This window comes from Labrus bergylta, chromosome 20 (assembly GCF_963930695.1).
Source record: "Labrus bergylta chromosome 20, fLabBer1.1, whole genome shotgun sequence".
In the NCBI taxonomy this organism is placed as follows: Eukaryota; Metazoa; Chordata; class Actinopteri; order Labriformes; family Labridae; genus Labrus; species Labrus bergylta.
The window spans coordinates 1,834,447-1,861,789 of record NC_089214.1 but is presented as its reverse complement, the minus strand read 5'-3'; the positions used below and the strand labels follow the sequence as shown (position 1 = coordinate 1,861,789).

Sequence of the window (27,343 nt, the reverse complement as noted above, 5' to 3'; positions counted from 1 at the left end):
CAGCAACACCTGTCACCTCTGCTGCTACCAACAGGAGACAGAAGGGGAATTAATGTTACAGTTTAACAATGAACGCTGACAGAACGTGTCAGCTCACCGGCAGACCTGGAAAAGAACTTTTCTGACACCAGGAGCAGCCGGAGTGACTAAATCAACTAAGAGTTGTTTAGAATGAGCCGGAACTAAAAACACAATGCTTTACAAAAAGACAATATTGATGTCTGAAAAGGAAAAAAACATAAAGAAATGCATTATTGATTCCTACTACTGCAGTACAAATAGCGAACAGTTAAAAGTTGAATAGCCTTTTTGATTTTCATGCAAAGCTGCAGGATAACAGGAACACTCAAATGAAAACAGTATCATAATTCATTGAGTAGTTCATACTAACACAAATCAAACCATGCCAGCATGTGTCCCCCTTTTACACTGAATGCATGAACACATTACCTCAGTTATTAAAACATCATTAAGTTAACAGAAATAAAGAATAAGCATAATCTTGGTGAGATGCTGGGAATGTTTTTACATGAAACATGATTCTGTTTTAGTAAGTTTGAAATTAGAAAGGTTAAAATTTGAGATATGGGGCGCTGGTGGTGCAGCGGTTAGTGTGCGCGCCCCATGTATGGAGGCTATAGTCTTCCAAGCAGGCGGCCCAGGTTCAAATCCCACCTGTGGCTCCTTTCTCGCATGTCATTCCCTACTCTCTCTCCCTGATTTCCAACTCTATCCACTGTCCTATCTCTCCATTAAAGGCACAAAAAGCCCAAAAATAAATCTTTAAAAAATTTGAGATATGTCCTAGTGTTTAAAATGGGTACTGCAGTCCAAATTCTAAACATTGGAGAGAGCTGATACTATCTGATTCAAATAGTTGTGACTATAATGATCAGTTTCTAATCAGTCAAGAAGGTATTTACAAGTTGATAAATAAGAAATGTTCACATTATTCCTTCATTTTAAGATCCTAAAGATCCTGATTCTCGTGCAGCTCTGCATCCTCAGAGTGGAACGTGAACTCCCTGATGAGTTCACATGAGGTGGATCAACATGAGGTGGGAGACGCCGCCTATGCAGCATATGAATGAGCCGCGTTACAGAAACACAACACACTCAGCAGCACAGGACGGCTCTGCTGGGACAGTGAGTGACGAGTAGAGTTGTGACATTGACAGGGCGCTGATGTGCCCGTCCGCTCCACACCTCCTGTCAACACTCGACTCTCTTTCTGCAAAACATCAGCTGAAGCATCGTCTGCTCTATGATTACTGAGACTGACATTACATTATGATTGTATTACAATTTAAACTGGATAAAAACTAGATTTACAAATGGATGAGAAACAGTCGATGGAAAAATTTAAAGCCCGACCGATTAATCAGCCAGCCGATACTATCGGCCGATATTTGCATATCCAGTGACTATCGGTATTGGCTAATATCGCAGATATGCACAGATATCACTAGATTTATTCACCTGTTCAACAGCATTTAATTTGAGTTTTATTGTATTACACTAGCAGTTCTCTGTCACCAGCAGAGGGCGCTATATGGATTACAACAAGCGTCATCACTCAGCTATTTTCCAGTTGAGCGACCATCTTTTCTTCATTCTATATCTTTTTCACAAGTATTTGATGACTGCATTGAGGGAACAACTGAATTAATGTGTAAATTTAAATCCATCTATCTCTACAGAGTTCATAGATCTAAGAAAGATATCGACCGATATATCGGTATCAGATTTTTTTTTCTCCCCAATATCAATATTGATATCGGCCCCAAAAATCCCATGTCGGTCGAGCTCTTGAAAATGTACAGGGAGAAATTTTTGTTGTCACCATCATGAGAGAGACTTGGCAAAACAGAATGATCATATACAGTAACAACAACTATGTTATATATAGAGAAAGACAGCAGACATACACACATAGTTTAAGAAAAACTCCAAGGTTAGCTCTCTGCAGATTCATCTTCCACTTGTTGAGGCCAAGATGCAAAAACATCCAATACATGAGTTTCAGGGACATTTTTTGCTATGAGGGAAAATCTTTCACCTTCTGTTCGTCCCCTGGGAGACTTCAATATCCACATTGACAACCCGCGCTGTACATTTTGCCACAGAATTTCTGAAACTACAACAGCACAAGGCTTCAATTTTAAACACAGAACGTAAAATTCACCACCCATACCTGTGGTCACATTCACGCTCCGCTGCGGTGTGAACTCTACAGCCACAATCTAAATATCTCAGTCTCATGTCTCTTAGTGTTTCGAGAAGCGCTAAATAAATATAATGTGTAATTATTATTATTATTATTATGAACAGAGAGGGATAACTGTGTCTGGCCCTGCAGTAAACACCTGGTCAGTGAGGGTATCTCAGCTAGTGTACGAGCAGACTGACAATAAGAGCAGTGGCAAGAGAACAGCCTCAGGACTTGTTTTGACAGATGTGGCTCTTTGGTCTTTGACAGGTTTTAAGCTTTTTCCTGGTCGGGGGAAACATCCTTCATTTATATCTAGAGAGGGTGAGGTAAGCCCTGGAGTCAGGATCATTGCAACTCCCTGCACCCGCTAATGCCTGGCTGATGACAGCGTGGCATGCACCGCTCACACTGCAAGACAGGGAGGAGGAGGGGGGGTGGAAAGAGCGCCCACCCCGTAAACACATTCAGAAACACAGGAGGGTGTGGGTTGGCTTGGTTGTCAAGGCAACCCTCCGTCCTACAGCTGTCGAGTGATCATCTGTTTCCACAGCAACACCATGAGGCTGAAAGAGTAGACAATTATTTCAGTCATAATACGGTTGAGAGGGTTGGATGGAAGCCTTATTAGGTCAAATTATCTGCGGCTGCCGAAGGCGAAGCTCATAGTATAGCAGTCGCAGTCAGAGAGCGTGGGATCGACTCACTGATTTGACCAAATTAGGACGATAAAAATTCTGAAAATGACACACAGGTAAGGAGATATTCATCAACAGGTGATTACAATAATCTGCAAAGAGAACTCGATTGACAAGTGCACAAACAGGTGTCACAAGACTGCAGCAGGATAATGCTTCCTCACACTAACAAAGAATGTTAACTTTATATAATAAGATTTTATATTTTATATATCTCACAGTCCTCAGTAGGTTGGTATGTTAGGACAGGAAAGGTCTCTGAACAGTTTTTAACTATTGCAAAAAAATGGTTTCTGAAATTGGGGGCGATTTTGCGGAATTCTCAGAAACTTAAATCTGATATTCTCTGTGGTTTCAGCTTTTGAATTTCCATCTTAAATAATCAGGAGTTTGGGTCTGATGTATTCTAAATTTTCTCAAGAACTTTCAGAGAGAATTTTCCCCCATGAATTTTCGAAAAAACATCCCTCGAACAATTTTGAGAATTTCCCAATGGACAGAAATTTTCAGCAAAATCTGGGGGGAATTTTAATTAGAGTAAACTTTCATGAGAACTTTGTGTAAAAGTGTTTGACTTTAGGGACTTTAGAAAGAAGAAGAAGAAATATTAGAACATTTCCCAAGCAATTTCTTAACATTTTTCCCAGGAACTTTTAGAAACATTTGTCCGACATTTTCTGGATTTTTTTATTTTGATATGTTCAGTATTTTATTATTATTTTTAAATCAGGGCACTGGATCTAAATTTGTACATTGGGAGATGAAGGAAGCCTTGGGGTCTTGGCGTTTGGGCCATCAGTGTGATTCCTATCAAAGTGAAGAGACGCTGGGACCAGGCAAGGATGATCACCATATGGCAAAGGAAAAATAACACAAGTCAGATTGACAGCTGCACCATTATGTACAGCTCTTCAACCACTTATTGGTATACATAATTCATCACCAAATGTGGACATTAACATTTCCAACATGGCAGTGTTGCAGGATGCCTCATGACATCCCCCTTGACAGCTCTTGTACAACACAGATTGTATTTGTGGTTCCACTTAGAAACGAGCTGACACGAATGCAAAGCAGCTGCTGAGAGGGCATTGTGACTTTGATCCCGTCTGCAGCCTTAGGTATCAATCTCAATCTCTTCAACATTCAAAGATATGGAGGAAAAAAAAGGATGGCTATACACCCAGTCCTTAACACTCTGCAAAATCAGTTACCAAGCTTTAAAAAACAAGCTAAACTACAGGACTACACTAGCTACAGTAGATGCTTTTTTTATATTTATTGCTTGTCACTTTATCTCATAACCAGTCACTTTAAAGGCTTTATATGCGATTTCGCCCTTGAGCACCAGCATGAAACCAAAACAACTGGCGCTGCATTGTTGTGTTAGCATGCTAATGCTAGCGATCTTTATTATGCTGGTATCTTCACACTGCATGTAAATTTACCTGAAATGAGCGTGATCTAGAAACACAGTTAAGCAGTGAGTACAGTATGTTATTCTTCTTTTCTCTAGTCCCTCAATTAAACAACTTTTATACACGAGGGGAGGAGTCAGCCGGCCGTCCCGGCGATGTAAACAAAGTGAAGATAGGACTCTGAAAACTCTGAAAACATCACAGACAGTGGGACTCGGGTGTTACACCCATTGTAGACAGTCATGACTCACAGAGTTATTTTCAGAGGAGATATTTGATTTCTACATTTAAGTGTGAAAAATCGAATATAAAGACTTTAAACCAAGCAGCAACCTCCGGTCTTGAAAAATGAAGCCGATGCAGAAGTGTAAAATCCTGCAGTTCCTCAAGTGTCCACTAGAAGCTGGCTCCAGGAAAACTGGAAGTCACATACTTTGCATATCCATCAGGACACATCACACAAGAGACATAGCAAGTGGAAGACGATATATAAAAGACATATTAACATGAAACAGACGAGACGGAGTTAAAACCAGAAGTGTTTTTTTAAATGTTGCCTTTGGAAGCGATGCGGGTCCTTTGTGAGTTGGGCTACCTGGATCAGTGGCTGACATGATTGCACCAAACAGCAGGCAGTCAGCGAGGAGGAAGTCTGCATCTGCTGCCCGGCCGAACAGCACCATCAGTCTGGTGAATCCAAAGACGCAGGCCCTGGGATTGAGCACAAACACACACAGAGAACATCACGCCATGAGCTCATCAGAGAGCGCAAACCCCCCCCCCCCCCCCCAAGCAGGCCTATCAGTCATAACCACAGCAGGCCTTCCCTCAGAGTAGTCTGGGCAATGGGGCCAGACGCTAGCCAACAGGAGTTGACCCGTTTCTAGGCTTGGCACAGGTGGACATGCAGCTCTATTTATAGAGTGTGTGTGTGTGTGTGTGTGCGTTGGGAATTACCTGAGAAACGATGTTTACATTTGGCATGGTGACAAGAATAAAACAGAGACAGACTTTTTTATTTTTTAAATGTCCCAGAATTCCCCTTTGTATGTCGTGTTCTTTAAAAAGTACTGTACACCGTCCGTGACCCCGAAAATATTCCAACACCTCCATTAAGCATTCGACTCAACAGTCCAGCTCCTGACTGCCAAAAGGATGTGTGTTAAGTACTAATCCTGTTATAGTGAAGCATCCCCATGATAATCAAGTATGCCAGCGTGTCTTCCCGGGGACCTTTCTGTCCTTTGGCATGACTCCGTTACCATGGTGATGACACACGACCTGTCCCCAAGGCCAGGATTGGAAGTAGTGCCCGCAGGTTGGGCAACTGGGCCGCTTATTCATGTAAATTTAAGGGAGATCTGAATTTATGGTAATGATGTTCAAAGTGTGTGTGTGTGTGTGTGTGTGTGTGTGTGTGTGTGTGTGTGTGTGTGTGTGTGTGTGTGTGTGTGTGTGTGTGTGTGTGTGTGTGTGTGTGTGTCTGGAAGACGGACACACACAGCAGAAGAAGAAGAAGAAGGAGAAGGAAGAAGGAAGAAGGAAGAAGGAAGAAGGAGAAGTAGAAGGAGAAGTAGAAGGAGAAGTGGATGTGCTCTGTCAACTGAGTCAGCGCGGCTCCCTCACTCCCATGACACTGTTTTCCCCAAAAGGGATAAGGCAAGACTCACTAACAAGCCACAGGATTGGTCAGGTCTTGCAACCTTCGCATCAAAGAATGTGCATGTGACTCAACATGTCAAACCCTGCCCTGCAGGGGGGGGGGGGGGGGGGGGGGAGAGTTTGACTAAGGCTGCTCCAAGGGACGGAGCATGAGAGAAAGAGGAGGGAGAAGGAGGAAGGGGAAGACACACAAATAATGTAACTAAAAATGTAACATCAGAGGCATGAGACTTAAAGAAGTAGACTTTAAGGTGGAACAGGTGGAACTAATAAAGAGAGCATATAACAGTAAACTCCAGTTTTCATCAAATGAATCCAGTGTAATTATTTACACTGGACTTTGGAGGTTGTCTAACAGTCTCTGTGTGGCAGCAAATTAATCCGTCGGTAACATCTAGTTTCCTTTAAAAGTCAGACGGTGCCATCTAGCTTTGTGAACCAGAATTACAACACTACAAGCAAGTGTGTGAATATGAAACGGATTGATACTGACAACAAAGTCAATCTGTTTAGTTTTCAAAGACGCTTTACACCCATCATAGGGATTAATAATCTTTATGAAAGTGTGTCACTCAGCTCACGGGACTTCATATTGAGCATGCTTTGCTTTCTGTCAAAGATACCTAAGACCTCTTAAAAAAGACTCTGGGTTGTACAAGATTTAAAGTTGCGCAAATCACTTCCCATACCCCGACATGCACAGGGTTTTTTTTTGTAGCCTCTGATTGGCTGTATGTTCTGTTGTTGTCCTGACTTCCTGCTTTAGCTTTGTCTGTTTCTTCCATCCCTGATGAAATGTGGTTTATGTTTGTAATGTCGTTGATTAACCGAACTTAAACTACCTTTACTCTGATCTGATTATCCCACAACGGGGACATTTACAGTGTTACAGCAGCAAAGAGCAAAGATTGCAAACAAAAAGTGAACACAGTACAATTTAAATAAAAAAAGAAAATAATAAAAATGTACAAAGAAAATGTACATTTTACATTTTTTGTACATTTTTCTTTTTTTATTTGAATTGTTCTGTGTTCACTTTTTGTTTGCAGTCTTTGCTCTTTGCTGCTGTAACACTGTAAATGTCCCCGTTGTGGGATAAATAAAGGATTATCTCATCTTATCTGCACGTTTTCTTTTGCATGGTGGAGCTGTGTGAAAAGCCCCTCGCTTTCAGATCTTGTTGTCTGGGATCCAGACCCACAGGTGTTCGCTTTTTTCTTTCTGCACCTGAACTTTGTGTGTTTTTAATCTGACATTTGTGTGATCGAGAATCAGACAGACTTACCCGATGGTTACGCAGCTGATGATGGTGCCCACAAACGCAAAGGTCACGATGGATCCAAGATTTTGGGTGACTCTTCTCTGGAACAGAAATCAACAGGAATAAGTCAAAATCAACAACACTTGATCAACAGTTTGATTCAACAAAAAGCAACACTTGTTATAAAACAGCACTTTCCATTCACAGAAAGGCACACAGTCCTTTTAATGAAGTCTTTTCCTTGACTCGGAGGCGTGTCAGGACGGCAGACTCACCTGATTAAGGCTGTACGCTCCGTGGAAGATGATGGGCGGCAGGAACAGATTGAAAAGGACCTCGGGGTCAAAGGTCACCTGTAAAGAGACAGAGCTGTTGTTGAGGCGGTGAGTGACAGCGGGAGTCTGTGGTGGAGCAGGAGGACTCTGTTTACAGATATTACACACACACACACACACACACACACACACACACACACACACACACACACACACACACACACACACACACACACACACACACACACACACACACACACACACACACACACACAGAAGTCAAAGTGCTCATGTTAGTCTTCAGCATGGAGGCTCCAATCAGTCTTTAGTTTGAGTATAAGCAAGTATAAAACATACATATGACCACACATGTTCCTGACGCCAGATCTACCTTCAACAATCTACCTTTACAGCATTCAAAGAGTGTGAGGAATCTCTCTTAACATACCATGCACGTTCTGTTCTGTTTCTCTACCACGCCAATATAGTGCAATAAAAGCCGCTCAGAGAGGTAGCCTTTCATCTACTTCATCCTTGAATCCTTTTTATGTCTATTGTGGGCGCGTTCTAGAGGATCAAACGGCAGCGATGTTTGATTCACATCAAAATAATGCTACTTTTTTTTTCTTCTTGCGATTCCTACATCTCCACAAGGTCTCATCACTCTGAGAATTACATTCAAGTTCATAAATATCACTTTGGTTTAGGAGAGATGATGCTTAGTGATATCAGGCTGTGGTCACAGACTTTTGAGAATGGCTCAAATTTTGCTTTAAAGAGGACATATGATCCCCCTCCTCCACCTTTTCAAACAGTCCCCTCCTCCACCTTTTCAAACAGTCCTCCTCCACCTTTTCAAACAGTCCCCTCCTCCACCTTTTCAAACAGTCCTCCACCACCTTTTCAAACAGTCCCCTCCTCCACCTTTTCAAACAGTCCCCTGTGGTCTAAATGAAACATCTGTGCTGTGCTTTGGTCAAAATATAACATGAATCAAGCACCAGAGGAGGTTTGTGACCCTGTATAAACCAGCTCTCTCAGAACGCTCCGTTTTGGTGTGTGTGTCTCTTTAACAGAGCATTTTTCTCTGTGTTGTAAGACTTATGCAGACCACAAACAAAGGACTGGATGGGTTTATTTCACATGTTGTGGGTCAGTAGACTCTCAGGTTACCCAAATATATGTTCAACAACACAAGTGGATTTTTCATAATATGTCCCCTTTAAGACAAGAACAAAGAGTTGGTTAAGGGAGGAGAGCAGTACTAATATGTTGGATGCATGGATGACAGGCCTGCCTGTTTATGTCAATACTGTCCATTTACAACTCTGTTCTTGCACATCAACATTTAATCTTCCATATTTAATCTTCCTATTAATCTTCATATTTAAGATGAGTAATGCTTAGTTAAATCCTGTTTGTATATATTCACATTCTTAGTTTTTATATTTTTAGTGCTTATTTACTTTGTAGTTAATATTATATTGTGTTTAGATTTGCTAACATTGTGTTTTTTGCTCATATTGTGTGTTTGGATAACCTGCTGCTGTAAAGCCACAATTTCCCAGTTTGGGATCAATAAAGTAATTCTATTCTATTCTATTCTATTCTATTCTATTTCCAGAACACTTTGCATTGTGGAACGCATTAACCCATGTAATGTGGAGAAGTGAAAAACTGTGCATTCTTAATTGTTATTTCTAAAGCTGTAAAGCCCCCCGTGTAGTTTGTAGAGCCACAACTCTTTTCCAGTTACTCTCACTTGAAATGGTTGCCAGGGATACCAATTACTTTTATTTTTCAGCCACTTTCTTCCACACTCGATATAAATTACTTTTTTTTTTTTTTTTTTGCAGCAACAATATAGATGTATTTCCTCGCTGTGTGCGGGCTGTGTGTGACACATTCAAGACTCCATAACAGAGACAAATACAGACCCTGTGAGAGATAAATTATGCATTCGCATGGGGTCGCATTCTGAGGGGCCGCATGCACCACACAGTCAAAGATGGAGGTGTCTTGTATTCACTAATTGCCTCTTCGGCAGAGCTGCACTAAATTTAATCAGACCACAAACTTTAATGCTTTATTCCCCCGGTGGCACATAATGGACTCAGTAATGCAGTGAAATCCTTATCTCTCTGCCTGCTAGGTCCCCCATATGTATCAGACTTAATGGCGGGAAAGGCTGCACAGAATGGTCAGACTGATGTAATGGCCTCTGTCGTAGCCTCTGCTGGTTTACTAATGAGACCCGAGCATTCAAAGGGGAGTGGGGGGGCAACGAGTCCAAGCCATTAGTGAGGAGTTACACTTGGCCTGGATGATTTGCAAGGCTCACGGTTCACTTGTTCACTTGCTCTCGTGGTTAAAATATTTCTCAAGGGTTAGATCATTCATTTTCAAACATGCTAATTTCACTTCCTCCCACGCTCGTTGGAGTTTACGTTCGCTTACAAAACAGACACAAAAACGTCTCCTTACTTTAACTCTCTGATCCAGGTCGACACTCCCTCCCCCCCCCCCTCTACGCTCTGCCAATGAAAGGCGTCTGATCCAACCTTCACAACAGGGTCCTAAGTCTCTGACTAGACTCTTCTCCTCTGTCGCCCCCCGGTGGTGGAATGAACTTCCAAACTCCATGTGATCTGCAGAGTCCCTCTGCACCTTTAAGAAAAAGCTAAAGAGCCAGCTCTTTCATGAATACCTACTAACTTAATGATGATGGTCTCCATATTATTGATGATGATGATGGTAATGACGATGGTTTTTGTTTGATAACGATGACTTATAAGATGGTTTCTATACTGATTAGAGCTCTCAAGAACTGCCCTCAATGTTGTGCTTTGCCTCTGGTCACTTCCTGTCAGCACCTGTGTGTCCAATCAGACTCAAAGCTGATCGTTTGCTCTTACTCACATTGCTCCCTTTTTTCTAGATCCTTGCTTGTGTTGTTCTTACTCTCTGATGTACGTCGCTTTGGATAAAAGAGTCTGCTGAGTGAATTGTAGAATTGTAGAATCATGTGGATTCATCCCTCTCTCATTGGTGGAGTTCTTTCATATGACACATCTCTCTGATGGTGTCACAGATAAACGAGAGCCATACAACAGTTATAAGACAAGCAAAGGCTGATCCCTTGTAGTCAAGAAGACCACACTAAAAGAGACCAAGACATACCCGGGACCAGAGTTCTCCAAGACCGAGACAAGACCAAGACATTTAGGGATGGAGCCCAAGATCATAAATATCACATCCCCCGGAGTGCTCCCAGTCTGAGACCGAGACAAGACCGGATAAAAATGCTTTTGATACAGCTGGCTGGAGCAAACACACCAGTGCACCCGCCCAGAAACATCACGAGTGAACCAAACCAAACCAGAACAGTCAGAGGACAGACGGGGTCTCTGCAGACACAGTCACCACCACACATGCATGGAGGCGCAGAAGTCTAAATCCAAATCAACAACTGCTGCGACCAAATCTCTTCTTGATTCAGTAAGCTTCATGTCAGTTAAGAACTAATTAAACAAAAAAAGAATAACATAAAAGGCAGCAGTGCATCTCTAATTTTCAGATAATTAAATAAAAAGTTCTTTGTTTGTTTGTTCATCGCTCAGCTCTATCTGCTGCTTTATTTCCTCTACTAGTCGTAGTGTTTAGTTTGTTTATTGGTCTCTGTGTTTAGCTGTAATTTCCCCTTGTCTGCACAGCACATCTGAAGCCGTTATCTCCCCTATCTGTTCCTTAATAAATCCCTAATACAGCCGAAATTGCTCTGCAGCCCGACCGCCTCTCTGTACTAAACTCTCTCTTGCTTCCTTAATAACAAACAGACCATGCAAGTCGTTTAGAGGAAAAAAAACAATAAGTAAGAACCATTAGAGGACACCGTGGATGTAAATACCGAGCATACACAAGGGACAAAAAGTACATGTGATCAAAGGAGAGCAAAATGAAAATAAAAGGAAGCATGTTGTGTTCAGTATTGATTTTTCAGCCTTTTATAGAAAATGATGTCTCTAGCATCTTTATGGGATGCACAACCTGCTGGAGCTGCCTACAGGCTATTTAAGGGGGCGGCGGTGGCCGAGTTGTAAGGACGCGAGCCACATGTACAGAGGATGTGGTCCTCTAAGTGGGCGTCCCGGGTTCAAATCTGACCTGTGGCTCCTTTCCCGCATGTCATTCCCGACTCTATCCACAGTCCTGTCTCTCCAAAAACGGCATAAAAGCTCCAAAATAAATCTTTAAAATGTAGGCTATTTGAATTTCAGGGCCAAATTGAATTTGCAGAGGCGTTAGAAAGCGCGGCGGTTATGATGCAGAATCCCATGTACAGAGGTTACACACTAAGATTTTTCCTCATAGTCCACTGCACAGCTCCTACACTGCACATTTTGTACATTTTTTGTTTTTTATTCTTATTTTTTTACATTTTATATTTAACATTCTTATTCTTATTCTGTATTATTTAAATTGTTTCTAGTTCTGTTTTATTTCCTTGTTAATTGTTTAGCACCAACACACCAAGTCAAATTCCTTGTCTTTAAAAAAAAAATTACAGTAAATTGTTGTAGTTACCATTTGAGGGGCGGGGACTAACGGGCAACTTTGGTCGAGCTTCCCAGCGTGTCTAAAACAGTGGACGTGTGACGTGATGTTGACGGTCAAGAAGTGCGGAGTGCTGTTGAAACCGTCGCAACTGCACACGGCGTCCGTACCGACCACACCATGTCCTGAAGCAGATGACGAGTACCTCACCGTCAGCCCCACCAGCACACCTGAGAGAACAGTGAAGGTCATGAACGTGTCTCTGATGATGAGTCACTCTTTATGAAAGTTATTCCTGAATTAAATGAACGACTGTGAATCTTCTATGATGGAAATAAAACTGCACAATCCCTTAAATATAACAAGACGCTCAACAGGAACATAAAAGTAGCATGTAGAGGGAAACGTATCTATATTACATGTTGTTGTGGTGATGAAACGTCGGTGAAACTGAACTTCCATTCAATAATGTAAGAACAAAGTAGAACGCTTGTTGATGAACCCTTAATAAAATATATCTAACTGAGAATTGGAGTAAAGGTTGGATTTCAGGTGCAACAGTGAATTCAAAGGTTGAGTCCAGTTAATCATCTATCAGCATATAATAACCTACAAGTCAGGTATGTGTGTGTGTGTGTGTGTGTGTGTGTGTGTGTGTGTGTGTGTGTGTGGGGGGGGGGTTACGCCTTAATTTAGAGAAAGGTCAGAGTGGACAGAGTCATAAATCTTGAAGACAGAGAGCGGGGAAAGACGTGCGGGAAAGGAGCTCATGGTAGATTTGATCATGTTTTCTTAATGTTTTGAATTTATTGATTGCTGGTCTTATTGAGTGAGGGGGGGGGGGGGGGGGGGGGCACATATGGGCCCCAGGGCCGCCTGTTGCACACCCCTGGTCTTCAGGCTATTAAAGCTACCTTATATCAGACTGATACAGGTAAGATACCCAAAAAGAGAAGTCTAAAATTAGCCTTGTGATTAAAAAAATGACAAATGTATGAGCTCTTGTCAAGTCATACAATTAAAAAAATAGTTTTTCTGCCTTAAATTTAAATAGATAACTCAACCTGTGAGTTCCGGTTGGGTGTATTGCTGAATAACGGCTTCCGTATTCTGAAACTCCAGATCGAGTTACTTACCAATAAACATTGCACCTCCAGTTTCATGCACAGCTTTATATTTAAACTGTCTTAACCTCCACACACTGACGATGGTAATGAGCGCCATGCTGACTGCACACAGCAACAACAAAGCTGTATTATCGTGTCTGTTCTTCACACTGCTCGGCATCTTCAAAGCTTCAGGTGGAAAAAAAAGTCATCGGCAACAAAGTTTTGTTTCATGTTCAGCGGCGCAACATCCGCATCAGCAGCACTGGAGAGCCTGTGCTGCCTTCACGGCTGCTCGGACAATCTAGTTTTTCACGATCACATCGGAAGCGTCCTCCTCTGTTAAGTTTCTCAATCCTAGTCCTGGGGAGACAAACTACTTCCCTGTAGGTGCGAGATGTTTCCCTCTTTCAACACACCTCATTCAGGTGAACTGGTCATTCTCAGGCTTCTTGATGAGCTGATCGTTTGAATCATTTGAAACATGCAGGACAGTGAGTCTCCAGGAGCAGGATTGAGAAACCCTGCACTAAATTAGACGATCCGACATTTAAAACATATCATTTCCTCAAATTGTTTGGAAATTATCGATTTGTGCTGTCGCAAACATTTCATTTGAATAGCCCTATGTAGGCCTCATATGTGTTATTTTACATCATCAGTCAAGATGGCCTCCACAAGGCCGTAATTGCTGCAGCATTTTTTTTACAACGCGTAATACTAACTGAAAAACAGTTTAACACACTTAGAAAATAATGTAGGCCTTAAACAAAAATATCTGCGGGATGTCCCACAGTACATGAACTCACCAATTTGTCATTGTCATGCACATATATTCCAGCAGGGGGCAGTGAATACAAACAAATGCATGTATGAAGCTCCCCGGGACGTTGACTCTTAAATCACTGCACCTTAAAGCTTCAGTCAGTCAAGAGAATCAGGCATGGCACCTTGATTAGAAGATATTGATTTGATTGGTCACTTGGAGTTTGAGACTAATGACTTATTAATGACACATTTAGGCTTTGTTGTGTTCAGTATTGCGGACAGAGGAAGAGAGGCTGGGATGACATTTCTGCACAATGTGATGACAGACAGAGACTCTGCAAGTTTTCTTGTTTTGGCATTTGACCTCCAGTAACCTGTGTTTAATATATTTCAAATTTCAGGGGATCCAGCACAGAGTCAGGACCCCAAGGTTGGGAAAGCCTGGCCTACATATAATGTATAAAGCTTATACATCCAGAATTTAGCTAAACATGACTTTAAAAGTGTCAAATAAAGGGAATTAAATTAAAAAGTGTTTCAGAATGTAAACATAATTTTTAGCATGCTTTTCTGACAGGCAGAGGTATATGATATACAACACTCAGGTTCAGGTTCAGGGTACTTCATTTGTCCCCGTGGGTAAATTTGGTTGCAGGTAGAGTCACATTTAATAAAGCACAGACAATACAGAAAGCATAAAAAAGTGAGAACACATGGTACATGGGCAAAAGTGTGCAGATTCCTGTCGTAAAATCTGATGAACAAGTTGATGTGTAAAAGTTACAGAGTCCACAAAATAGACAAATAAATAAATAAATGAAGCATTAAGAAGCATGAAATTGAGTTTCCTGGGCCTGCTGTCCCTGTCCCTCCTCACAAGACCTTCATGAAAACAACCACGTCGAGCTGCAAAGAGAAGTTAGCTTCGGCCCTCTGGTTGTGTAAAGACAGCTTTTACAATCTTAATGAGCCCCCCCCCCCTCCCCCCACCTGCCACCGGTTCAAACCCCTGATCAAAACCAACCTGTTCAGATTAAAGAGCGTGTGATGTTTTAGTTTCCTTCAGTTGGTTTTGTCTTTGTATCTCTGTAAAGTGTTGTTTAGAGTTTGTAAATGGCTGCATTTAAATAAAATGTATATTCTTCTTCTTACTATAAAGAAGCACCGCCTTGCAACCACATTAATTATTTACAGACGGTTAGTTGTGTTTGCCTCCATTGTTCTCCTTTCACAGTCATGACACATGGGTTCTCCTTCTGGTTAATTTATGACCACATATATTCACTAACAATGCTACTACTGAGCACTTCATTTGTGCATATTATTATGTCATATCTTTATTTTTAGATGCTTATTTTTTATATTTATCGCTTATGTTTGTCACCTTATTTCATCTCTGTCACTTTATCTCATAACTGGTCACTTTAAATTCAGCTTGCCACTTCACATGTCTCAATGTCCTGTATAGTTTTTAGTGTATAGTTAAGATTTTAATGGGTGTACAGTTTCCTTAATTCTTTCTTATAGCCTAAAAGCTGTAAATACCGTTATCTTTATTTATTCCTATATATTCTAATTGTATTTGTACTCATAGGCATGCTCTTCTTCTTGTCTTTTTACTGCTGCAGCATTTGAATTTTCCCCACTGGGGATCAATAAAGGATTATCTTATCTTACTGAGCCTTTAGAAACAGCAACAGAAGCCTTTCTGTGCTCACACTTTCACTTTATTTTTCCTTTTTCTTTACATTTCAACGTTTCACATCAAAATGTGCCTTCTGTTTGCCGTAAAGTGTTGCTTTAAAGGCTTAAAGAGGAGGCAAATAATAGAAATCTTGGCAAACTTTGCATTGGAGGCGGCGTCTCAGCCGAGACAATATTAGAACAGTTGCCCGGCAACCGCGGCCGCAAACAGACGCGCGGGTGTCGTAAAGGCTGAAGAGGCTGGTGTTGAAAAAGAGTGGAGACAGAACCCATTGTGGTGTTGGAGAGAGGAGTGAGCTGCCGCCTGCCTGAGAGGGAAGAGAGAGAGAAAAGAGGAAATCTCCGCGAACACAAAGAGGGGACTCGTTGATGAGCGGATCGATACGGGACGTGACCGGACAGCGCACACGTCGGTGGGCTTTGTGAAGACGGACCGTGACGTCCGGGCGGAAAGAGCCGGTATATGAAGAGTTAAGACCCGACAACACAACTGTTTATTTCAGCAGCAGCAGCTAGCAGGCTAGCTGGCTACATACCCAGGAGCTAGACATGAGAAGCCCGTGAGAGTTTGGTGTGATTAGAGATCTTGGAGCTGTCTGCAGGTTTCAGGCTGAGAGGAGGATTCCTGCACAGTCCGTCCACCGCCTCGTCAGGAAACGCAACTTTGAAGAATGATATCAAGTGAGCGCTGAGCATTTCACTCCTGCAGAGCCGGAGAGAGGGGGGGTTGGAAAGTCACACAGGTTTGTTTCACAGTTGTTTCTTCCTCTTCTTTCAGTACGTGCTGCACCCTGAGCCTTACAATGTGGATTTGAAGCGTGCCTTTCTGCAGCCTCCACTTACAAAGAAGGTAAAGAAATCAGTTTGAAGTCACTGCTCGTCACTGTTGCTCCATTAGGGATTGTTTTTTGACTAACAAACTTGTTTATCAGATGGAAATCATCCTCTGAGCGGCGACAGGAAGTGTATTATTACTAGAGAGCTGCTGGTGTTTACACAAAGCACAACTACCACTGGCATCTCTAAATCACCGCCTTCATATCTCTTCTGCAGTCAACACAGCGGGTACCTAAACGCAACCTGATGACGTCTGTACAAAATAATATCATCCAAAAGCAGAGTAAATGCAAAGGAGAGGAAGATGCTGTGTTGCATTGTAGGTTTGCTGGCTGCAGGACATCTGCACGCTTTTACATTAATGTCCTGTATTGTAGTTTTTAACTCCTCCAAACAGCAACACTGCCTCTCAACAGGTTTCCACTTGGCCAACATGATTTGGATGAATTTGCTTAGTCTTTTGTCTATGTGCAAGTTAGCTGCAGGCTGAAGGAATTCGCTCCATCCTGAAACTAAAAGCATAATTTGCAACAATCGCCAAATTGACTTGACCATGAGATTTTCTGCGATATGCTTTTTTTTTAATGTGGACTCCTCGCGCCCTTGATTTCTTCAAGGGAAACAGATTACAGTCTTACTGATAAGTCCCAAATAAAAAAAAAAGGCTTAGCTCCATTATAAGTTCAGAGGAATTTCTCTTTACAGGCTAATGAATAGAATGTGCTGTTAAGAATTAATTTTTTCCCCTATCAGGAGACTAATTGTTGGAGCCCTTTTTCTGCAAGGTTGGTCGGCAAGGGAACGATGAAAACAGGCCGATGCACTTAAGACATTCTGCTGGAGGTTGATTTGAATGTTGCTCAGCGGGGGAAACGTCTTGTAATTGTGGCCTAAAAGCTCCCGCTGGAGGAGTTACAGTTTGTCCTTTTTTTTTTTTTTTTAAATAACCTCCAAACGCAACCAATCATACTTACATAAAACCTTCAACAACAATTGGAGCTCCATGAATTTAAGGCGGATCTTTGGCAAAGTGATAAAATATGTGTCAGGTCGTGAAGTTAAGTCTATGTGCATTCTCAAGAAAACGCATTTGTTTTAAATGTACAACAGCTTTTCTAACTTCCAGAGAGAGACGCTGACTGGAAGAGAGTCAGCGTCTCAGCCCCCCCCCCCCCCCCCGTACCCGGGAGTCCTCTGGAGTGGCTGCGGCAGATTGGTGCAAAAACAGATATCATTGATATTCTCATTAAAAACCTCTTTACGTCCAGGTTTTGGGCCCACAGATGAATGAACCTGTGTTCATATTGGGATGCTGCCGCTAATTGGTGCTTGTATTATGAGGACTCCCATTTTTTTCCATTAGGCATGTAGATCTGTCATTTGCATCTATCCGTCATTGTCTCGGGGGCCCGCTGCACTGAGGCGGCCCAGCTGTGGCTGAATGTTTTTGTGATCAAACATTATCGACTCCTGCAGTCGATAACCTTGGCAACAGTAGTTCCCCCCCCCCCCCCCCCCCCCAGCTGCAGAGCGGGCACATAGCAATGGAAGTGGGAGGAGGTCAGAGGAGGCGTTTTCCCTGAGCGTTGAGGAGGGTTTGATGGTAATATGGGCAGTCCTCAAGGGGTGCACACACGTCCATGTTTGCATGTGTTCACTTCCACTCTCTCTCTTTTCATTCATTTCCATCAGAACTCAAAGTTTCTCTCCCCTCGCTGTGCGTCGTGTGGCTCTAACTTTCTCTCTCTTTCAAACTCCTCTGCAGCCCGTCTCCGTCCCTTCTTCTCTGCTCTCTCTCTCTTTTTTGCATTTCCAGTGGAGTTAATAAGACATGTTCATGTGTGGCTCGACTTCATTATATCATAATGAAGTTTAGCCTCAGGTGCAGTGAAGGAAATGGGTTAGCCTCGCGAGTAGCCTTGCCCCCCCCCCCCGCCCCCCACACGCGCCATTATCTGAAACCAGTTTTGCACAAAGAGCCGAGGAAGAGATTATTCAAGAAGGAAATTCGCTTTTCAACCCCGCTCTTTTCTTATCGGGGTTATTCTGTCAGAATCTAAAGTTTAATAAAAAAGTTGAAATATTAGGATATTACCGTGTCATCTCGCTCTGTCTCGACCTTTTTGTCATTCTGTTTTAAGCCAACACGGGGGCCTCTTGCTTTATCTTGTGCCTTTTTCTGTCCTCAGTAATGAGCCATTTTGCGGCTTTTAAACATCTGCCAAACTTGGAACATTCCGAATGCGAGACTCATCTCCCATGCATGAGGAGTCAGGCATCCTTTGATTTGCCCCTCTTTTTTTCTTTGCCACTCTTTCAAAGCGCCCGCCGCAATACTTTGTCGACCGAGTTTGTCCAAAAAATAAAAACAGTTTCTTTCCCCCGCTGTTTGGAAACGGGATGTGATGGACAAAAAGGTAATTTGGTGCTTATTCTAAACGTTTTTTTTTTCCCTCTTGGTGTCGTGCATCCCCTCGCTCTCTCAGAGTGCAGGAGGAGCAAGCGGCACCGCGAGGGAGGAACGCTTGGAAGGGGGCGGGCGGCAGGGGGGGGGGCTACTAATTTAAAACACCAGTTTTCTGTGGGCACAATGAGGTTTGAGCTTTACATGTCACTGGCCTCTCTATTCCAGTGGGTATGATCTGAGTTAGAATCCAAAGCACCTGGCTGTACTTTCAGGGCCTTTAAGTGAACTTTACCCCCGTTGTCAAAACCCGAGCAGGAGGCGACCTCGCCATGCAGCCCCTCTCTCCCCTCTCTCCCCTCTGTGCACGTCCTGTTGAATAACTCTCAGCAAACAGACAGCGAGGGAGTGAAGTAAACTGTTATGCAGGCGCAGAATTCACAAGAAGCACTCTAGTGGTGTAATTACCAGAGAGAAAACATCCCTGTCATAAATGACCATGCCATCCTTCCGATAAAGCTGAATGTTTTGGCCTCATTCACACAATTATTCTACAGCAGCAGCAGCAGCAGGCGATAAAAGAATCTTAAACCATGTTAACATTTCATTTCTAATTCTTTCCCACTTCATTCTAAAATAAGCACAGGGTCAAGGATGAGTCAGCTGTGAAACTTGTTGACATTTCACACTAATAAGTTGACACTTATTTCTAACATTTCAGCCCCCTTTGGTGGTCTCTCATACCAGAAAGTAAACTCAGCATGTATGTTCTCCTTCCACTCCAGCAGTTAGCTCAGTCGTTGCTCTAATCCAGGTAATGTTTCATGGGTAATTGAGGCCTAACCCTTTCTCTTGAGAGCAGGTGTGTTCTCATTAGTCAGGCTGTGACCAGGTCTTGTTCGGGTGCTTGTTCCAGCCTGCCCTGTCTCTCTGACTCATTCTCTTTAAAAAGGGATGAAGAGGTGATCACCTCGCGGGCCCTGGCTGAGGCTGTGTCTCGTCCTCTCTGAGCCCTTTGCTGATCCGAGTTAAATCTCAAATCTGCTCCCGAGATCTTGCCAGCCAAGACTGCCTGTGTCAGACGCTAAATGGCACTTGAATCGAAATCTTAAAGCGACGGGATATTCGGCTCTCGCCCCTCGAGCGATCAACATCGTCTAGCTGTGGAAGGCACGCTTTCTTTTTCACTCCTGTTGAAATTGTTTTTCTTAGTCATTCAGACTTTGTTTCTGTATTTGCTTCTTCTTCTTCTTCTTCTTCTGTTCAATCCGTCGTCCTTTCCCCGTCTTAGAGGAGTATCTGTAGAATTGGAATTATTTTTCCAGGCTCTGAAACATAATTGTGTCTGGGTTCTTTCTCGCTCGCTCTGAGTGGATATGGCTGAGAGGTTATTTGGTTATTGTCCATTTATCACACTTTGCACCTTTTTTTTGTCAGACTGAATGCATGAAGAGCAATCTGTGAGTAAAGTTTAAAGTCGGAGATATTGGGTGTGCTGTCCAGACCGCCGTTTCAAGCTGCGATATTTACGCCCTGGCGGTGACGTTCTGTTTTCTAATCTGAATGTCACAAAGGCGGAATGTGGGGATGAAGCGTTCCACCCCGTCTGAATCATCTTCTGTGGTAGTTACAGGGGCGAGACAGGATCAGCTGAGCTGGTAGAGAAGCACAGCGCTGTGTGTGCGCACGTCTGTCGGTGTGTGTGGAGCATTGTGAATCGACTCCAATCTGTGTGCGATTTTAGAGTCAGTTGGGGCCCAAGGCAATAATCAATTGGGGGGGCCCTCCAACCAACTTTCAGCAGGGCAATGAGAGTGAATGCGGTCAGATGGGGCCATCTCAGGGAGGTTTCCTACTGCCATTGCAAAATTTGCACATTATGGGTCGCTGCTTTAGTTTCAATTTTGTCCGCCCTCTGGGGCCCCCTTACTGGTCTGGGGTCCTCAAACAGTTGCCTGCCTTGCCTGTTGACAAGCAACGCCTCTGATATATATATTACGACATCGGGGAAACGTGATGACGTCTGAGAATAGTTGATGGGGGTCCACCGTCCTGAAGTTGGCGATTCTAAAGGAAACATTTGTTGAAGGCTTTATGTGATTTTTTTTTTTTTGTTGATCCAGCAGATGTCGCCCTTGAGCACCAGCATGAAACCAAAACAACTCGCGCTGCATTGTTGTGTTAGCATGCTAATGCTAGCGATCTTTATTATGCTGGTATCTTCACACTGCATGTAAATTTACCTGAAATGAGCGTGATCTAGAAACACAGTTAAGCAGTGAGTACAGTATGTTATTCTTCTTTTCTCTAGTCCCTCAATTAAACAACTTTTATACACGAGGGGAGGAGTCAGCCGGCCGTCCCGGCGATGTAAACAAAGTGAAGATAGGACTCTGAAAACATCACAGACAGTGGGACTCGGGTGTTACACCCATTGTAGACAGTCATGACTCACAGAGTTATTTTCAGAGGAGATACTTGATTTCTACATTTAAGTGTGAAAAAGCCTTTAAAGTTGAAATATCAGAGACATGAATCCTCTCTGTCTTTGTAAATTGCGACACATTAATTAAGACTTGCAGTAAGCTGTTTGTTTCAAAGCAGACGGAGTCGGTGTACGAGCTGATGTTTTACTTCTGTTCCAGAGATGAAAAGTAAAGTCTGCAAACTCTCATATCCTCGTCCTATATTTATGCTACACCGCTCACCGTTGAGTCACCTTGTTTGAGCTCCGGATATGTGTTGAGCAAAAAAAAACATGATTCATAAATTTGTTTCCCTTAAACAGAAAAAAAAAAGTAGTGCAGCTGTCTGTTCAGCTATTTGGATACGGTCTATTTTTACATGAGGGATGTTGGCCTGATCTGCTCAAGGTATTTTCAGACAAGAGACGTCAGGTAGGAAGAAGAACTCCTGCATGCATGCGGCGTCTTATCTGACACTCCACAGCCGCTGCATCCCTCACAATCGCGCTCTGTCTTGGCAGCCTCCAGCCCCCGCGCGTGTCTATCCGGTATCTCAGCCTGCTTCGATCTGCAAAAAGGAAAAAATGCAGAAAAGGAACCCGTCGACACGTGCTCTAATCACAGGACTGAGCCTGCTCGTTAGCTCATGCCCTCTCAAGTCGGCCGTCCTAATAGGCATGTCCTAATGAGCTCTAATTGGGGATGGCCAATTTGGGTGGCCTGAATCATCGTTCTTAAAGCCACTCATAAGACTTACAAGACTCATGGCTAAAGAGCTGATTTGGGGGTCTAACATGTCTTCATCATGGGTTAGACTGCAGGGGGGCTTCAGGGGCTTCAGAGAGATTTGTTCTCATACTGTGGGCTCAGATTGTTGTCTCCGTTTCTCACCATTTCTCTTCTGGGCTGACATCGATACGCCTAAATGGGAGTTACCCTCATCGTATTCCTTCCCCGCACCCTCAACCACAGACGTTATTTTAGTGACACCAGCCGTTTTTCAAAGAAACGACTTCAAAGCGTGATTTAAAACGAAGCAGACCAACTCTGATCAAAAAGGTTAAACTACGCACAGCGTGACTCTCTTCACAATGCGGCCAGATTTCTGCATTTGAAGCAGGACGTGTTTATATTTTTGAAACATTTTTCAGAGCTCAGTGTGACCGTGGTGTACAGGCGGCGGCGCCCGGGTTATTTGGCTGTGCATGGGAGCAACAGAGATCAACACTTGTGTAGCTACAGAGGGAGGGGAGGGTCCTGTGAGGATCATCCTCTTGAGTGCAGCACTTTTTCTTTTAGACTAGGAGAGGATGTTGTACATTTCCTCTTAATTGGGATCACTGACACTTTATTTTAGTTATTTTTTCATACTTTTTATTTATCTTTCTTATATTGGAGGAAGTTTACAAGAATTCACTTCTCAAAACAGGGACAGGAAAGTTTATTGGATTGGCTGTAGGCCATCTACATCCTGCTCAAACAAGTAGTGAAATCTCTCAAATTAAAAATCTCTTCATATGCTAGAGAAAGTGCTTTTTTGTTTTATTGGAGACGAATTAAACGCACCTTTTGTTAGTTTGTTATCCCGGACCAGAAAGCTGTTTTAGTGCGTTATGAAATGTAGCTGTTTTTATTAGTTACCCCGTTGTAATGACTTCTCCACCTCTCTTCCTTTCCTTGATTTCAGATCTTCTGGCTCCAGGTTTCACACAAACACTGAGGAGGGAGAACATGACTCACCGGGCCCTGCCAGAGACTGGCACGGGGCAGCTGTGCCAACCTCGCCACCGCCTGCCACTTTAGAAGCTAACGCCGTATACACCATGACGGAGAGGCATTGAGGGTTATCTCCCTGACGATCATCCTCCCTTTTCCCTCAAGGATCCCCCTTGCCCCTCCCCCCGCCCCCCATCATGCTGCGCTTCCTGCCTCTCAAACTGGGCCGCCTGTACCGCTGTCTGAAGCTCCTGCTGGTGGTGGGATTGTTTGTCATCCTGTTGATGAACACTCACAACCTGTTCGCCTCCTTCCAGAAGAACGAGCTGACGGACAGACGCTTCATCAACCTCAACAAGTGTCCCGCCTGCTTCGGCACCAGCTGGTGTCGCAAGTTCATGAACGGCCAGGTGTCCTTCGAGACCTGGGGTCGCCTCAGATTCCTGGACGTTTTCAACGTCAAGAACGTTTACTTCGCTCAGTACGGCGAGCCCAGGGAGGGCACCCGCCGTGTGGTGCTCAAGCGGCTCGGCTCCAACCAGGAGCTGGCCGAGATCGACCAGAAGATCTGCAAGAGGGCGACGGGCCGGCCGCGCTGCGACCTCATCCAGGCCATGTACAAGACGGAGTTCGCCCGGATCAACGGGGACGTGCGGCTGCTCACCCCGGAGGTGGTGGAGGGCTGGTCGGACCTGGTGCACTGCCCCTCTCAGAGGCTGCTGGACCGCGTGGTCCGCAGGTACGCTGAGACCAAAGACTCAGGCAGCTTCCTTCTAAAGAACCTGAAGGACACGGAGAGAATGCAGCTGCTCATGACATTGGCATTCAACCCGGAGCCCCTCGTCCTACAGGTACCGTCTTTTTCATTTTTTTTATGTTGTGGCTTATTTTTTTTCCAGGACAGCATCTGTTTGAACTAACATGTTTATATGATGCCATCTTAGGGGTTTAAAGGCTGCCCTCTTTTTTTTTTTTTTTACATCAAGAAAATATTGCCTTTGATAAAAAGGATGTGTGTCGGCTTATCCGAGGCACCGGGTGTTTTCATAATAGTCGATAAGGAATGGTTCCTGGATTACCTTTTGCAAACCGAGAATAGGAACATCATTACAAAGCAAGCGAGGGTGTTGGCTCCTTAAAGCCCCCCCAGCAAATTACAGGGTGGGGAATCCTCCCTTTTCCTTCCTTTGCCACAGATCTGAGACAAGCCATTACAGTCCCCCCCCCCCCCCCCCCCAAACTGGAGGCTACATTGAGACTACACGTCCCGCTATCTGGAGCACCAGCATTCCTCTACTCCAACTAGAGAGGGCTTTAAGAGCTGTGGCCTCCCCAAAGATGAGAGATTTTGGCTGGCGGCGATGCTGCATATTTAACACTATATGTGGGCCAGTTTTGAATAATTCAGGGGATGCATCTGTAAATGGTCCAAGTTGTTTTTAATTTGAATATACGTCTGTGTCCGCTGAAGTCTCGTCTCTTAGTGGAAGGTGGCATGCAGAGGGGATCTCTTAAGTGGTATCAGTATAAATATTTGTGTTGCTTCAGTAACGGCTGGCTTATATTTTCGCACTACCACCCAAAAAAGTAGTTCTACTACGACTGCGACAAAATGCGGCAACATTAGAAACTTTGCTCGTCATCTTATGAACTCGTCAAACCTCTTTATGTTCTGATATTCTGCACGTCAAAGCAGACAAACTGTACTCTCTCTATAAGCCCTGTCCACGTCCTCTTTGTCACTGATTTACAAGCAGCCAATCAATTTCAATTTCAATCCGGCATCGACTCTGTCTCGTGAGGGGGGACAGAACAACAATGCTCACGGCCCGTGTAGACATTCAATAACTTACTCTGACCTCCAACCCCCCCACCCCCCCCCCTCCTGTGAAACATAGCGCTGCACACCTCCGGGCGTTTCGGAGGGACAAAAGGCCAGATAAGCCCTTTTAGCCCGGTCAATCTATAAAATGTGATTAGTCAAGTGTGGTCCCTTTCCCCCTCCCTTCTTTCCTTTCCTTTTCTTTCTTTTTAAAGCTTTTTTCTACGTGTGTCAACCCCCCCCCCCCCCCACCCCCCCAATATTTTCCCCTTCTGCTTGTGTGTACGCTCCACAAACTCTGGCCTGATAATTCCATCAGTGTTGTTTAATGCCATTATGCCCCAGTTCAATCCTTATCTCTCACATAGCTGCAGACAATGTGCACCGATACATTTCCATAGATCCCCTCCCTCCACCGTTCCTCGTAGCCTTCCCACTTTTTTTTTTACAGGGACTCATGAATTGTTCATCTCGTCCTGAACTTGTGACCTGCAGGCACAGGAACGAGGAACTGTGTGGAGTCTTGCGTGTGTTTGCAGCCCGGGCCCTGCAGTAACAGATGGTGGACATGGCTCGTGTGTGTGTGAGAGCATTGGTATTAAAACAAGAAGGAAAAAAAAAAAGTGTGCAAGATCTATCTGAGAGGATTCACACATCCTGAGTGCCTTGAATGTCCGTCAGCATCACTGAACTGAAAAGATAAGGGGGCGGGGGGAGACTGAGAGACCCTATACACGAGGTTGGGCAGCAGTCGACCATAAAGAATTAATGGCGTCTGTAGAGATTGAACAGGAGACGTGCTGTACTACAACACCTTGAGGTAAAGTGCTACTGCGTTCTGACTGGTTCTCACACAAAAGGTAGACAGGAATGTGGGCTGGGTTTTTTTTTTTTTTACAGCCAGTTATTAAATGAAACCTGATCCTTATTTCTACTATTTATCCATCGGCCTGCTTTCAACATCCTGCAGAGCGATGCTTCCCGTCGTCTGCTTGGAGTTAAACACCTCTTCTTCTGCAAGTTTTGAGGGGACCGGTATCTCTCAGCGTGTAATTAAAGTTTGCTATATTTAGGATAAATGATTTCCTGCTGTCATTGGTTGCCAGCTCTGAGGTTTTTGAGGTTTTCTCTCTCTCTCTCTCGCTCTCTCTCTCTCTCTCTCTTTCTCTGTCTTCTTCTTCTCTGCTTTTATACAGTTAAATAATGCCAGGAACGTTCCCGCTGCACGCTCAGCGAGCCGCACTCTCTTCTTCGACTGGCTTCTGTTTCCAGTCTTTTGAAGCCACAGGCAGTAAATCGGCCCCTGCTTCACGATGAGAAACCAGACCCCTCTTTGTCAGTGGGAAACAATCTGCTGTGTTGTTTCGGCGCCGGCCAACAATGCGTTTTGTGTGTGCTCTGCGGTACACAAGCACACATACAGGCAAACACACACACACCACCCCCACTCCTCTGTCACGTGGAAGACAACTTGGCTTTGGGGGAATAAATATTTTTGGAAGACAAAATGACGACAGGCAGAATAAGAAGATCCTTGTGCAACGAGAGGCATCTTATGCAACTTGGTCTGTTTTCTCTCTCTCTCTCGATCGTCTCCTCTTCTCTAATGTGGCCGTTTTCTTCCAGGCTTCACAGATTACTTTACTCTAATAAATGTAGCGGTGTCAAGTGGCTGTGCACAGACAGAACATGATGCTGTTTAATTCCACCTCTAATTTGACAATAACTCGGTCTGCATGAAAAGCAGAGAGTAATAAATTCCTCTCACTTTTCCCCTCGGCTAGAACCTTATTTGCCATCCTTGGCTTCTCTCTCCCTCGGCTACATGACTCACCGATTCATCAGACGCCGGGTTGTGTTTGATGGAGTGCATCTGGCCTCGAACCTTAAATTAGTTCGATTTAGCCTAGTCCTTCCCTTCCAAATCATTAAGCCTGCCGAGTTTGCCAGAAGCATGTGACTGCGCTCGCACCCCTTTTTTGGTCCTCGGCCCTGACTTGCTCAGTGAAGCTGAGAATAGGATGTGACAAGCCTGTGGGGTTAACTCCGTCATCTCCTCCCAGATCTCAAAAAATCTGTGCTCTCCCAGACACCCCTGCCTGTCTCCTCTTGTTCCCCCGTCCTCCTCATCTCCTCCTCCTCCTCCTCCTCATCCCAACACCCCCGCCCCTCACCTGACACAGAAACATACTCCTCAGGAGAAGACGCTGTCAGTTTGTTTTTTCCGAGCATGCAGACGTCTAACAGCGATACTAAATCTGAAGAAAAAGACAGATTAGACGGATGACCTTATCGGCCCCTGTTTCCTCTGAAAGATATTTGACAGCAGCGTTTAAACGCAAATGTGAAAGTAAACATTCGCATGGTGTGAGCAAACATAGTGGCAGCTTGTTTGGATGTTTTTTATTTTAAACGGGGAGATGCCTCTCTGTCTCAGGAACGCT

General features: G+C 43.9%; 2 protein-coding genes across 3 annotated transcripts in view; one reads left to right on the top strand and one right to left on the bottom strand.

Moving 5' to 3' along the window:
* LOC109997334 (sodium/hydrogen exchanger 9) overlaps positions 1 to 13,455 on the bottom strand; it is a 74,285-nt gene extending 60,830 nt beyond the window's left edge. Inside the window, exons 1-5 of the mRNA XM_065948591.1 lie at positions 13,214 to 13,455; positions 12,108 to 12,307; positions 7,524 to 7,601; positions 7,273 to 7,349; positions 4,921 to 5,036 (exon numbers count right to left, since the gene is read on the bottom strand). Of these exons, the coding sequence (XP_065804663.1) occupies positions 4,921 to 5,036; positions 7,273 to 7,349; positions 7,524 to 7,601; positions 12,108 to 12,307; positions 13,214 to 13,364 (622 nt within the window). The 5' untranslated portion in view covers positions 13,365 to 13,455. The remainder of the gene's footprint in view (positions 1 to 4,920; positions 5,037 to 7,272; positions 7,350 to 7,523; positions 7,602 to 12,107; positions 12,308 to 13,213) is intronic.
* A 2,467-nt stretch (positions 13,456 to 15,922) lies between these two features.
* Positions 15,923 to 27,343, top strand: part of dipk2ab (divergent protein kinase domain 2Ab) — a 31,912-nt gene continuing 20,491 nt past the window's right edge. The window contains exons 1-3 of one of the 2 annotated variants that reach the window (XM_020651765.3): positions 15,923 to 16,336; positions 16,434 to 16,505; positions 23,049 to 23,928. In XM_020651765.3, coding sequence (XP_020507421.1) covers positions 23,275 to 23,928 — 654 coding nt within the window. In that variant the 5' untranslated portion in view covers positions 15,923 to 16,336; positions 16,434 to 16,505; positions 23,049 to 23,274. Of the gene's footprint in view, positions 16,399 to 16,433; positions 16,506 to 23,048; positions 23,929 to 27,343 lie in introns of both variants that reach the window. The other variant, XM_065948824.1, reaches the window with a different exon arrangement.